At 33.1% G+C, this 14,495-nt stretch overlaps 1 protein-coding gene across 1 annotated transcript; it reads right to left on the minus strand.

Moving 5' to 3' along the window:
* Nucleotides 1–979: 979 nt before the first annotated feature.
* Nucleotides 980–13,167, minus strand: LOC133190181 (uncharacterized). The gene is made up of 5 exons (XM_061325672.1): nt 12,900–13,167; nt 5,621–5,825; nt 5,150–5,250; nt 4,232–4,449; nt 980–1,891 (listed from the first exon to the last, which is right to left on the minus strand). Exons 1-5 carry the CDS (start codon nt 12,938–12,940, stop codon nt 1,128–1,130), a joined length of 1,329 nt encoding a protein of 442 aa, XP_061181656.1. The 5' UTR covers nt 12,941–13,167; the 3' UTR covers nt 980–1,127.
* Nucleotides 13,168–14,495: the final 1,328 nt, after the last annotated feature.

Raw genomic sequence — 14,495 nt, forward strand, 5'->3', positions numbered from 1 at the left:
GTAATTTACAACCTATAGAAGGATGCAGAGAAATAGTTCAGAGGTCATACAGGAGATGCAGTTATGAAGGCATAACCCCAAATTGGTTTGTCATAGTTATTATTAGTAAAAATAGCATATGAATCATTTGAAATTAATTTATTCTTTCAAGAATAAGTGACTCATTAGTGGGAGTGCAGTTATATTAAACAGACAGGCAATATTATTTAGTGTATTATACCAAAGCTCCATTAGCCATGTTTACAGTTCATGTGATATGAAAGCGCGTATAAATACACGTCCTTAAATGTCCCCTTCCTTTTTTCCACTGAAGTTAATCAAGAAAACTGCTATATTTCAGCATATGTTTTACATCTTGACTTCCCTCACATATTGGTCATGTGACAACCATTTTACGAGGCTTACAATTTGAAGTTTACATTTTACTATGTATTAATTAATGCTTATGGTATGATTAGATGAGAGCCGGTAGCACAGCATACAAATTTATTATTTAAAACTTCATTCTGTAATTCACTTCAAACTTCCTCAAATTTTGTACGCATAAAAATGTACATCCATAGTAATAAGAATTTTCAGACCATGGTCACGCTGCTTCTACGACCAATAAAGTGTCAAAATCTGGAAAGACAAACTGAAACAACCGAAACTGTTTACAATTTTATATACTTAAAATTCGTACACTTGTGACCAACATAACTCTAATAATGATCAATATTAACATGTTAGCACTATATATTAGAATCGAACTCTTTCTGTCAGAGTTGAAAGACTAGAGTTGTGCATATTCGAGTAGCAAAACAAGTAAGGGACACAATACATCACTAGATAGCACCAAGGATTTCATTTATCAACCCCTTGAGCTAAAATAAAACCGAAAACAAACTGATATCGAAATCAGAAAACACCTCGAATTCAAAGTCAGGGGATCTTGCAGTTGTCCAATGCAATGTCAAAATATCATGCTTATAGTAAATCGAAATCCACAAGCATGGTCGGTAAAGGACTTTTCTCACGAAAACGCGGACAAGCTTTCAGTTCCAAACAGATCCACTGGCCATTTGCATCTGGCTGCAAACACATTAAGGCTTTTTCCTCGAAATCTTTCCTGAATTGATGGATGCATCTTACGATCGTGCAGAGAGTGGATAGGGTGTTGGCACGTACCGATGTTCTCTTTCAGGAATATCAAAATGAACGCTACACAATCTTTCAACGATGTCTTCTACTTCATCGGAAGTGCACTTCTGCGGTGGAACCATACTCTGACGTGGGATTCTGCGAACTATGGTGGGAATCCCTTTTGATTCCGCTGGACCTTTCAATGGGTTATACTCTGATAGTCGGTCCACGATTGACTGAACCTCGTTTTCGCTGTATTTTTTCTTGTACACGATAGGGGGCGGTAATTTTATAAACTGTCCCCTAGACTCCGGAACTTTACACGGATCGTATGTCGACAGTCTATCCACAATACTTCTGACGTCATCGGCAGTGTACCTTGACCCAGGGGTCATAGGTGTATTTGGCTTTTGGCGCCCGACGGGCGGAAGATAAAGACTTCTAGAAAAATCCTCGGAAAAATTTGTACGACCTCCCGGCTCGGAATTGACGACTGTGAACCGAGAAGAACCTTGAGAGACGAGTTGCCTGTATTTCTCGCGGGTTATCCGGGACTTTTGTCGTTGGCGGTGAAGAATCTGTCTAGCAAGTTCCACACTTTGTGTTTCCATGTTTTGAACTTCTTTAGGCAGTAGAGACTTCTTCACGTTTTTATGAAGGTTGAAGTACATTCCTGTCTCAGCTTTCCTTGGAGTGACGGGTTTAAAGTGCATGTTCATCCTCGCGGAGGACCACCCTATTGGAGCTGTTGGAGCTGTCATTTTGACTCCTTGTTCCGATCAACAATGTCATAAATACAAAACGTTTTTACTCCTAGACACGATGTCTTCACAGTGGTGTTTGCGTCTAAGATCTCGGAACTATCAAAAACATGGAAAAAGACAACCAAAATTTTTAGCGTCCAGTCACTCGATTGTTTTGTCTATGTGTTAGAGATCTCGATTTCTTAAAACAAGGGACAAACAAACTAATGCCACACAGTGATTAAACTGAAAAACATACCCAATGAAAACGATACCTAGATATTGGTGATTAGTTTCCGATTTGGAGTAATCCAAAACATTAGAACACAATCTGCTTAAAATCTTGATCAAAATTTAATACATGTACACAAAAGCAAGATTCTGTGTAATGTATTCAGAATTAATCCATGGCAGTTTAAACTCCCAATCATACATGGCTTTACGAATAGCCTTTCACAATGCTGTTTAAAACTGTCTTCATAATAACAATTAAATAATTTCTTAATTAATGTTCATTTCTATCGATTCTATTCAATGTATCATAAACACAAAAGAATGCACAATCTATTGGAAGCTTCATTTCCAACCATTCCTTGCCACCCCATTTCACTGACCATTTAAATCAACATGGCTACGTTTTATGTGAGACAATTGCAAGACTTTAAATGGCTTTTTTCGGCATATTTAATCAATGAATGACATCTAGATGATTCAAAAAAGAATGCAAGGATTATTTTAAATGTTTAATGTCAATGTGATCTATAAAACGAAGACATCACAAACCCTTTCATAAAAAAACATATTCTAGTGCCTGAGAAATTAATATAAGCTATAGTTAATTGATGCACAAGACTAGGATAGGATATTCATCAAAAGCATATTAAATATTTTATTCAAATAATTGTTTAATTATATATATATATATATATATATATATATATATATAGAACTACACGTTCCTTGTTTTATAGAAAATCAAACTCTCTCTCTCTCTCTCTCTCTCTCTCTCAGCTTTCAATTATTATCAGACTACTAAATACAAAGCTGTTAATAACTTTCCCCATTAGAAAGCATCGACTCTTTGACCTTTGTGACATTTTCCGGTACATTTTTAAAAAAAAAATATTTTTCATGTAAATTAGCAGTTTTATACATTCGAGACGACAAATATATAAGACATTTCAACTTTTCAATTTTATGAATATCGATATACAATGTACAAACTTCATTATCATAATATTGTGAACAGCTATTTGAGTATTTTTGTGCGGATCCTTCGTATAGTGTGACAAAAACATTGTCATATACATGTATATAAACTTGCAAATACCTATGTGCTATTATGCAGGCGATTTAAGGACATACGCAACGTACCTTACCTACTGATAAATTTTCAAGATATTCTTAATTTAAGATTATAGTGCCATCAGAAGTTCGTAGACAAAAGATCAGCATGCATTACCAGGGGTTTTGAAAAGATATCAATTGATGAAATTTTTTGTATAATTCAAAGAAAAATACACAAAAATTACTAAACATATATTCTAGATGTTTTGTTTATCCAAACTTGTTTTAGAAGAAGCGTACAACAGCATATATAGACATAAAAATGTAGCACACAATTCCTTTAAGTATCGGAATTCTTCAAATCCAGGGAAAAAGACAATAAAGTTCAAACTACGTTGCGTATGTCCTTAAAAAGCGCTTAATGACTATCTGCACTAGCACAACAGAGTAAATACTAGCAAAGTTATCTACAGTTATAAAAGTCACTATCGCCCTCTTGTCTTCATAAGGTTTTAAAATGCACTAAAGATTTGCGCAATAACATTGAAAAACAAAATTGCTATTTTCGGAGAATTACGCAGTGGCGGGCAATGAATATATATATATATATATATATATATATATATATATATATATATATATATATATATATATATATATATATATATATATATATATATATATAATTCATAGTTTCAAGACAATCATATTATGTATACGGATTGATTATACAAAAGAGTTGCTTATAAATGCGTAATCAGCTATTATCTCCTTTTTTGCTTCCATTCATGTCTTTTTTCATAGGTAAATAACATTCTATATATCTTTTTATTTTACCAAAACGCTCGTAAGAGACAAAACAACAGTCACTAAGTTGGCTATTATATAGACAGACGATGACTTCATATTGCCCCTTTGAGCCTCAAACTTCTGGTAACTATATTTCTCCCTGCTGCTTGCTTCAAGATCAACAGAAATAGAAGCAACGCAACTTCCTCTTTTTGACGTACTCTTGGAGAAAGGTACACGTGGTAAATCCTCTGTATTTACTTCCATTGTAACGGAAGTGACGTTCACATTTTTGCTGCTTGCATTGCTATATTCACACTCTATGCGGTCAAAGTCGAGTTCACTTTGAGGAAACTGCATAGAACCGAAAGTCACGGGACAGGTGAAGTCTCCGTTAGATTCCGAAGAGCATGGCGTAATGAGTTTGGTCCGCTGGTACCAATACACTTTCCCGGTAGACTCTATGGTCAGAAAGCGGGGATTGATTAGTACTTGTGGCTGCGACTCCCTACAAAAGTTAAAAGAGTATACGTAAAGTGTCTAATTGACATCCAGTCAAGATTTGTTTACTTGTAATATCAGGCCCTTACAAAGCTTTTTCAGATTGAGAGGGTACTTAATGCTAAGAGGGTAAAGCACTTTAAATAATTTGAGAAGCAGAAGGAAAAGAATATGCCCATCGTCCCATGATTGGTAACTTTCACTTCGTGGGGCTAAGGACGAGGTTTAGTTCCTCGTAATATCTAACAAATACTGAGCAAGACACTGGTACCGATCTCGCTTGAATGATTTTGACCCCTAATACCGGTATATATCAAAGACAGAATCATATTTTTTTTAACCCTTAGTGCTAGTATATACATGTATTTCCAAGACTGCTATTTTGACCCTTAGTACCGGTATATATCAAAGACTGATATTTTTACCCCTACTACCGATATACTAGTATATCAAAGACTTATATTTTTACCTTTAGTACCGGTGTATATCTATAAGTCTTTCACATATATACTAAGAGTCTGGTGTCTCTGGAGCGAAAGATACCCTCTCCCGTTTCCTACGACTATTGATAACGTCCTTTCATTTAGGATAAACAAATTTTGGAATGAGGATATACATGCAAGGGAGTGTAAGTAGATTGTGATATGGGTTGCCTTGTTTTGAGTGTTTCATAAGCATAATAGGAATGTTTTTGAAACGGTGCTTACATATTTAGGAAATATACATCAGGTGTCCACACTTCAGTACTGTTGACTGTTACATGCTTAATGATGTCAGAGTACCAGTAAAGTCGCCCGTCAACCCATTGCTGAAATGTAAGATTCTATAGTGTAAGCTCAAATAATTTGTATCTTGTTTTAACTCATAACTTTTCGACACATAACAGACATTACAGGTTTCGTAAACTTATCAAACTAAATAGAGCGGATAGTTTATTATGCCATCCTGTATTTTCTTTGAATATAACAAGCCTCATATCTACTGTATACAACTTCAATTTTTCATATAACTTTCACTATTTACACACTTAAGAAAAAGCCACAAATGAAACATGAAGTTAACTTAGCAATAAACAAAATACATGACCTAACACATATTTGAGGCTTCTCTCTTCTTTTAAAATTCCGAGAAATAAGCGCAAATATACACTATGAAGCTTTTAACTGAATTGTACTCACAAATCGGGTGTCCACTATGGAAGTCATACTCGGAATCTCGGGGTCTACCTTTAGAACTTTTACAAAATCAAATCGAACATTCACCAGGAGCGGACTAGAAGACTCGTTGTAGGGCCGGAAATGCTTATTGTACTTTAGAAAGGCTGTCGTAAAGACGTTTGAAGTTTCAGCAACGTAGCTCTTCTGTCCAAATGTTCCAGTTAATCTAAATATAAAGATTTAGATCTATAATTGGTTCAATGCTACCTGTTCAAAAGAATAACCTGTTCGCCCTAACTTAACTTTTAAAGTAGCAAACAAAAACAAAACAAAACCAAAGAAAAAACACTCAAATATAAGAAAAGGTATCATGTTTGTAATGGAGTAAAGAAGCTGCAAACAGACATTTTAGATATCCCAGTCTTGAAAATGCATGTAAGTATAAAAATGTCAAATGTTTTGAGTTCACATCTACTGAATTCATGTATTTGAAACTAAGCTATAAACATACATTGTAGGCTATGATCCAATATTCAAATATACGTAAGTATCAGATACAATAATACTTTTCGGGCTTTTATACTTCACCCTCTCTCCGATGTTGCAAAAGCTTCTCATGTCTATCTTAATATCAATTAAGAATTAACTAAGAAGGATAAAAACTTTGTTTTAGTCAATAAACACTTTGATAACAAAGAGGGTTTTACCAGCTCAACATTGCTGTGAATGATTACCAATTCTCTGACTTTTGGAGTACAGAGGATCTAGTGTTGGAATTTTCATAATTGGTCCGCTCTCAGAGACGTCAAGATTTTTAGTGAGTTTTTTCTATAATAAAAAAAATGTACTACCCGACAATATGATTTCCCTAGCCTATTTAAACAATTATTTTAATCTTTTCTCATCGTGAACATATTGGTTGGATGATGTAAACTGGGGTAATGCATCGTGCGTAAGCACTGTAGGAAAATATATATATATACGTTTTCTCGAAACAAAATACATTAGTAAATGGCATCTTTTATCCTAGAAGACATGTGTATTTTATATAAGCATGGCTAATAACTGAGATGTTGCAGCTCTAATAAAATATTAATCGTCATTATAAAAATAAAGAAATAAAAAGCAAATAAAATTAAACAAATTTTAATTATCAATAATCTCATTTTAGGATCATGAAACGATTAATAAATATTCAAGTACATTAAAGTTATATGAGAATGAAAATTTCCACCACCCCACACGTTGATAGCAATAACTATTTTTTTTTTCAATCAAGGCAAAAATAATCGTGCTAAATGTTTATCGACACGACCCATTGAGAATATGATATACGGAGAGATAAAATTTGCAACGACTCCAGTTTTGGCTCAGAGGTTTTTACTCTCTGAGAGAATAATCATAAACTGATTGCATTCCAAGATACTGCACCACTGCCTAAATCATGCAAAAACTGGATGAGATCACTGGAAAATCAACTGTTTTTCCGACACAAAGGCCGTCAGATATTTTGATTTACATGTAATAAGCAATTGTTTTATCTTGCAAAACAACAAGGCCCAATATTTTGGTTATTTTGCCGCCTTCCGCCAAAAACATAATTTTTCTTCTTAGAATGATATAAAGGGAGAGAGACAATGAATATGAAGAGTTAATAATGGAGTGAACACATATTAATATATTTGACTGCTAAGCCAAGATATTCAAGTGTGCAGACATTGTTCAGAGCGCAACTGCAGGCAAAAACCAGTCTACAAGAATCTTTAGATCTAGAGCTTAATAAGTAATAGGCGTTGCTGCATGCATCAGCAACTTTCCACTTAATTTATGATCTTATAAGTTGAATGATATATCTCTAATCTGTTCTTCTGTTATGAATTTTATTATTTTATATTAAGTATTATACACCTAACGTTACATTTCATCGCAGAAATGCCCCTTTTTCATAAAAGAAATGTTCAGTTTTTTCACAGTATTTCAAAAAAAAAAAAATACTGTGAATAAAATATTAATCATCGAATACTATACATATGGTAAGTTATAAAAGAAGAAAGATGTTGTTGGGAATTTTCACAGTTGAAAAGTAATTTTAAAATTACTGAAAATTTTAAAGTAAATAAGCAATAAATCCTAAATTACCAAAAAGCAGAAAAGACAATGGTCGACCAGTAAGAAAGAGAAACATAACAGAGCATTCCACAACACTTTTACTTGGCACAATCATGTATAAAACAATAAACAATCATATATTAAGATAATTATCAAAGATAACATGGCAAATGACAGAGCCACAATATGTAAACCAGTGCCCGTTCTGTAAATAACAGGTCAGCTAAGGTTACGGCTCAGAGTGGTTGCATATTGCCGTAAAACTAAACAGATCGGGTAATAATTGTGACATATGGCGGCATCATCTCCAAAGATGTTTGGATTACACGGTCACTCGCCTCGGAATAAAGCGGGACAGACACTCAGATATTAGGTCCTGACTCGTACTCTGGTGCTCTTTGAAAGGTGTCAGATTCTACAAAAGTAGTGGGTTGATACCGCCCACTTAAAACAAGAGTACCATTGATAACAAACTGAGAGACGTACTTATCTCATCAAGTTAAGGGGGAAAAACAAAGTTGTATACATTCTAAAAAATACTTAAATGCAGGGTACCTTATAAATCACTTAATGATCTCAGGGAAAACTACTAACAAAAGTAGTACTAAATTAAAATACTAAGGTTTAGGTAGTACATGTACTTGATTTATAATGGGCCACGCCTGAACACATCAGAGTTACATGTATTAGGAAAAACCGAACAGTTCCTTTTTTTAAACCAGTACAGCCTCAAGCAAAAGTAGTAAAACCATTGACAACATTCAGATGTTTTTGACGTAGATCATGACCACTTTATAAATTTATACTGGATCACGCCTCACACATCAGAGTTATAAGGAAAACCGAACATTTTTTTAAACCAGTACAACTATATCTAGCTTCAAGCAAAAGTAGTAACCCATTGACAGCATTCATGTATTTTTTAGACATGGATCATAACCACTTTTTTACTTCGCTGACAAGGATTCTTTAATGACTTGTTATAGGTAATACAAATAAAAAAATTAAACTACAGTGTAGTAAATATACTCTTTATGAGTCAACATAAACATTTTTCCACTGCACCATTAGCCCATTTATCTTATTTGTTTTAATCATGCTGTGTTCAACAAAAAAAATCATTATATAATTAAATTTCTGCTCTTTCAAAGACCTGGAAATGCTGTTTTTTTTTTGTTTTTTTTTTTTTTGTTTTTTTTAAATATACATATCGAAAGTCAATTAAAATACAAAAATCTAGACCAGATTGCATGCATTTATTGCTGTGACATATACGACATATGAGAATCTTTAATTAAGATAACTCTTTGTTAATTAAATGACAATTTTACAATGTATGGTAAGCCTTCATTTACAGAGAAAATGTATTTTGCAAATACGTGTATTTCATGAGAATGCTATCATTATGAACTGTATAGGAATTTGGACTTGGTGAGGTTTCTGTTTTCTTTACGATTCGAGAGATTGTGCCTATATATTCATTATTCAAATAGTCTTCGAAAAATTCTTTGTTGCTAGTTAGTGCTTTATTAGCTGTTAAGTCAAGATAATTTAAAACAAATTAAACACTCTGTGCATGAACACTACAAACGTATTCGATTGGCTTTGCGGGGCAATTATCAAATAAATCCCCAAGAATTCCCATCGTAAGTCCCTATATAAACAGATTTATTAGCCATGTGTTGTATTATTTCTTACTGGTAAATTGACGCATGTACTACACGTTTAGAAATAGTTTATTTGGAGAGGGGAATATTGAGAAACTTTCAGAATTACGAATATAGTGTGTTTATACAACATTTGTTTACACTTTGAAAAGTTCTGAAAATGTGTGTCATTTTTAATACATGTAGGTTCTTTTGAACAAACTAATATGTCTCTAACACGTTTAATTCGCTCCGACTTAAATTCTGCATCAAATGCAAGAAAAGCAAATTCCATAAAAACTAAGCGTACATTCTTAAGGTTCACTCCCCAGTACTTTATTACATAAAACTGAAAATGCACCTTAGTTAAAAGAACTGAGGTCACTTGAACCTTTAAATATTACGCAAAAATCTAGTTCTTTCCTGCTTTTCTTTAGCTAAAGACTGCAAAACATTTTGAAACACTTAGTTTTTGTTTTTTATTTATATGTTTTTAAATTCATGAGATTAGTGAAGTTTTTTTTTTCGGATCAGTGTTTTACACTGTATAACATTATCTAAGTTCCAGTCATAAAATAATGAAACAAATGTCTGTTATGACTTAAAAACCGCCGTCTTAGTGCGTTAATGTTGGTGTTCAATCTCTTTATCTATTCAACTGAGCAACCTAGATGTCGTCTCGCGGTCAGAAATATGTAAGATTGGTAGAAACTAAGACAAAAAAAGATTGCTCCTTAGGTTTCTTCGTTCATGGGCCGAATTATCAGGTTAAACAAATTCCATGCAGGGTTCAGGAAAAATATGTTTTCGCCATTTGGTTAAAAAAGCATAAGTGTGTAGTAAGCCTGAATTATAAAAGGTGGAATATATATATATATATATATATATATATATATATATATATATATATATATATATATATATATATATATATATATATATATATATATATATATATATATATATCAGAACTAAAAAATACGTTTTATTTATTTAATGATATATATATATCAGAACTAAAAAAATACGTTTTCTTTATATTCATTTACCTGTCTATAGCAACTATTTATGTCATTTTTTTTTAAAACTCAAAAGTTACCCTTTTCTTAAACTTAAATAACTTTATTCTTCATGATTATAATTTGTACAGTTATAAAGGTTAATGTTTTATTTCTGTTTTCAGATTTTCGTCCTGAAGAAGGGGTGTTAAAATACTTTGTACAAGCATAGTTCTTATGATTGAGATCAAGCTGCAAACTCAAAAATGTTGATCTTCATTTAAAAACACTAAAATCTTTAATATACAAATGTGGCTCTTAAGCAAATATTTGTATTACAATACACGAACAATATAGTAATAAGATTTGGATATCTTAGAAACTTTATTGGAAGATTATCAGACGTCCATTATTTGGATGATATTTGTCTTCGTGGCCTTATATCAAACAATCTGGTAATTAGTCGAATCCCAAAGTCAAATATTGTCTAATATCGACATACAGAGGCTGATAATTGTTGTATTTACAGACTTTGTCATGTGGGTGTATAACCCTTCCGAGTGTAATAAATATCGATGACCTCAAGTTAATGGTGGCATTTTCTAAGAAACTACAGCACATATTGTAGTTCATTAACACATTATCGTCTCTTTAATCTAGTATTAATAAAAGATTATTTCAATTTTAAATGAAGAAAAACTCAATGTTGCCTGCAGGTATTCATACCCATATGATATACATTTACTAGTAGTCGGAACAGGTCCTAAAGTAAGGTAACACATCCGCTTTGACTGCAAAGTGCAAACTTCAATCTTTAACAAAGCATCACAGCACAGCGATTGCCATGTGTACGTGATTGATAACAATTTGCTCATTTTTCTCCCTGTAGTATTCTTGTCTAGGACAAGATGTATAAGTCTAGGAATAAGCTAGGTATAAGTCTAGGACATATATAATTTGAGATCATTGTAACTAAAAATGTGGGAACAGCGTTAATTAATCTTCCATTGAGGTTGTCTAGATACCACAGCCTTAATGACTGAAGAATTGAACAGTCTTGACATTAGACAAAACATTTTAACTCATTATATGCTAAGACATAATGACGTTTGCTTTGACCGACTGAACACCAGGTAAGGTCATCCATGCAAATGACCAGCGGATGAAATGATAAACATGTGTAAAAATATAAATTAAGCTATTACTGAATCTAATAGGCAATAATATATAATACCAAATACAATACGTAGTGCCAAAACCGCAATATAAATGTAATATGATACATTTTTTGTGAAAACTATATCGAGATCTTAACGTTCGTCTAAGATAAACTTTACCCCAGTAATATTTTTTATCACATTTTATGATGGTGATGGATATAAAGACAGGCTTTTTATGATATAAAAAGTTAGATTTACAGATATAGAACACAACGCCTTCATCAATCTTATATCCGTCATCTTCTCACAGTTTATTAAGTTACTCATCCGTATCGGAGTTATTTATAGAAGACGTATGTTTTAAATTTTGACAAAGAACAAGAATAGAAAGTGAGCATAATCCTATATTATAACGACACGTGGTTTAAGACGCAGTGAAAGGCATATTCAGCGCCTCCTCCCCCGCATCAGGTGATGATTTTGGCACGAGTTGGCGGCATCCGAAGTGCTAATAAACGATTGCCAATCTTTTTGTTACTCGCGACAGGGGGTCTACAACATTCGCAAGTCAAAATTTCCACCCAGACAGATGAATACCATTCAGATTATCTGTCTGATTAAACTACAAGATTTAATTACATATCTTACATCATATAATCCCAGTTAATACTACGGTTTTCATTTTAAACATTTACATCTCTTAACCTGTTAACATACATATAAGTTTTATGTACTTGTCTTCAAATTAGGCCTACATTGATTTTACAAAAAAAAAAAAAAAAAAAAAAAAAAAAAAAAAAAAAAAAACGAATACCAGATTAAACAGATTGGGATTAAACTAAGATGAGCGACTTATATTGGTAAAAAAATAATGTTTAATTAAAGCTTTATTATCACGTTTCAAGCATCTTAGTTTCCTGCACGGTTTACAATTAGGCACATGTTACACCAATTAATATTTGCTTAATAACAAGTGGTTCCTGTGGTGCTGTCGTTTCGAGATTCTAGACCCATTAATGACTAGAGCAATTTTCAAGATTCTTCACATCAAATAGATCCTATATTTGCCGTTAGCATTGAAACCTGCTGCGATTTTCTGTGTTTCGTCTGTTTATTTTAGGGATATACATGTGTTTTTTCCGCATTTCTACATGCATGTTTGGCTATCAAGATGCATGTTATGTATTTCCTTGATATTATCAAGAACTCATAAATTTGCTTTGAAGTTAACTATATATCATAATTTCCTTCATGAGACATTTAAAGCAATACTTTTATTATATTAAAATTAATTGTTCTACTTTTATTACCTTTACGAAGCTTTGAACATAGATTAACTTTCCTGATGATAATTCAGAGTAGTCGAAACATAAAACATATTTCTTACCTTGAAAACAATCCTAAGAAAAGAAAAATATACACGTCCATCCTTGTTCGCTGTTCCCCGCACACGATGCAGTACGAACTCCCCCTGAAATCAAGAACACTACATAATGACAGATCTTCTATAGTGGCGGCTGTTATATTTGACAATGCCGAGCCACCGGACAAACTAAAGTACCAAACCAGTAGTTATAACGAGCAAAAATACAAACAAGTAAGAAAGCACGAAATCAGTGGCTTTAGTAATCAGGTGCATGCTCCCCCCTACACGTCAGCACTCAGGCTTATTGCTAGGAAAATAATCCCGACATGCACCGATTAATCCGCTAATTAAAACCTGATAATCCCAGAAAAACATTTTATCAGTCTTAGAAACAGACAATATTTCAAATAACTAAACGATTTTACTATTTTCCAAATAGCATTAACAGGTGTTTCTTAAAAACAAAAAAGCTCTTTCATCTAGTTTTGCTCTATCTTAAAAATACCTACTCCTTTATCCAATGTTTCTTTGCAAATATTTTGCCTTCAACAAAATTTGCGAAATTTCAGCTGTTATTCTGTCCCGAAGGATTGGTAGTGTGTCACCTTAAGAACTGACCGCCTGACTACGGAAGGATATCGGGAACCAATACTACTTGAGTTGTCAGTTGGAACTTTGAACAGAAATACCGGTAATTATGCGACAATGGACCTGCCTTCATCCCATTATATTCCATTATTCAGATGTTGTTCATGTAATTACCAATTTTCGTATATGAATGACTTTCTTGAATTTCATCAAAATTGAATTAGAGAGCTCATTTAGTTTCTGCCATTTTAGAGAACTGTGGAAGTAAGGCTTTCAGCTAGAAAATATTGGACAACTGACCCTACGAAAAACAGGATCAGTCTCAAATTTGATATTCTTAAAATCAGTCCTCTTCTTTTTTGAATAAAGAAATTGTCCTTTTTTCTTACGATGTTTCATATAGAGACAAAGCACGCTTTCGATTGTCTGAGTGGCCATATATTTTGCCAACAATTAGAGAGCACGTTTCAGATTGAAATAGGAAAAATAGTGCAAAAAGTTAAAATCCCAAAGACATGAAAGTTTGAAAGGGTGTGTCGCATTGAAAAAAAGTGCATAACCATTATAAAATCGTTCTTTAGAGAGCTACAGTCACCCAGCACTAAATTCACAATGAAATGCTCTTATCCACTACAATTCATACACAGGCAATTCTTTGGTGTTAAATGTGTTATTAAAATGCCATTTTTTGGATTCAAGTGTCGATTCTGATTTACGGAATGATGAGTTTAAAGCACAAAAACTGGCACCTTCGAGAAGATTGTAACAAGAATTTCTCTAAGAATGACAACTTTGAGTGTTTCCACGTAAGAGCGCGGAATTGTTTTTTCCCTAGTTTCACACAGAAGTCTGCGGCTTTACCTTGAAATAATCTACCCTTGATTCATAACATGCTTAATAACCAGGAAGTCTGGTATCGCAAGCAATAGAGCACATCACCCGGACTGACCTGAATGCTGCAATATTGGAGTATAAGCAGAGTACGTAAGCAGGTACTATTTTAAAACCGAAAGATTCAATGTTACATTT

Source organism: Saccostrea echinata, unplaced genomic scaffold (assembly GCF_033153115.1).
Source record: "Saccostrea echinata isolate AGI-Se365-2 ecotype Australia unplaced genomic scaffold, CSIRO_AGI_Sech_v1 ptg000001l, whole genome shotgun sequence".
In the NCBI taxonomy this organism is placed as follows: Eukaryota; Metazoa; Mollusca; class Bivalvia; order Ostreida; family Ostreidae; genus Saccostrea; species Saccostrea echinata.

Coding starts and splice junctions, on each gene's coding strand:
- LOC133190181 (XM_061325672.1), bottom strand. CDS start 12,940: ATGGACGTGTATATTTTTCTTTTCTTAGGATTGTTTTCAAG. Junction 4,450..5,149: donor GATGTATATTTCCTAAATAT/GTAAGCACCGTT, acceptor TAACTTTTGTAG/GGAGTCGCAGCCACAAGTAC. Junction 1,892..4,231: donor TAGCAATGCAAGCAGCAAAA/ATGTGAACGTCA, acceptor GATCGGAACAAG/GAGTCAAAATGACAGCTCCA.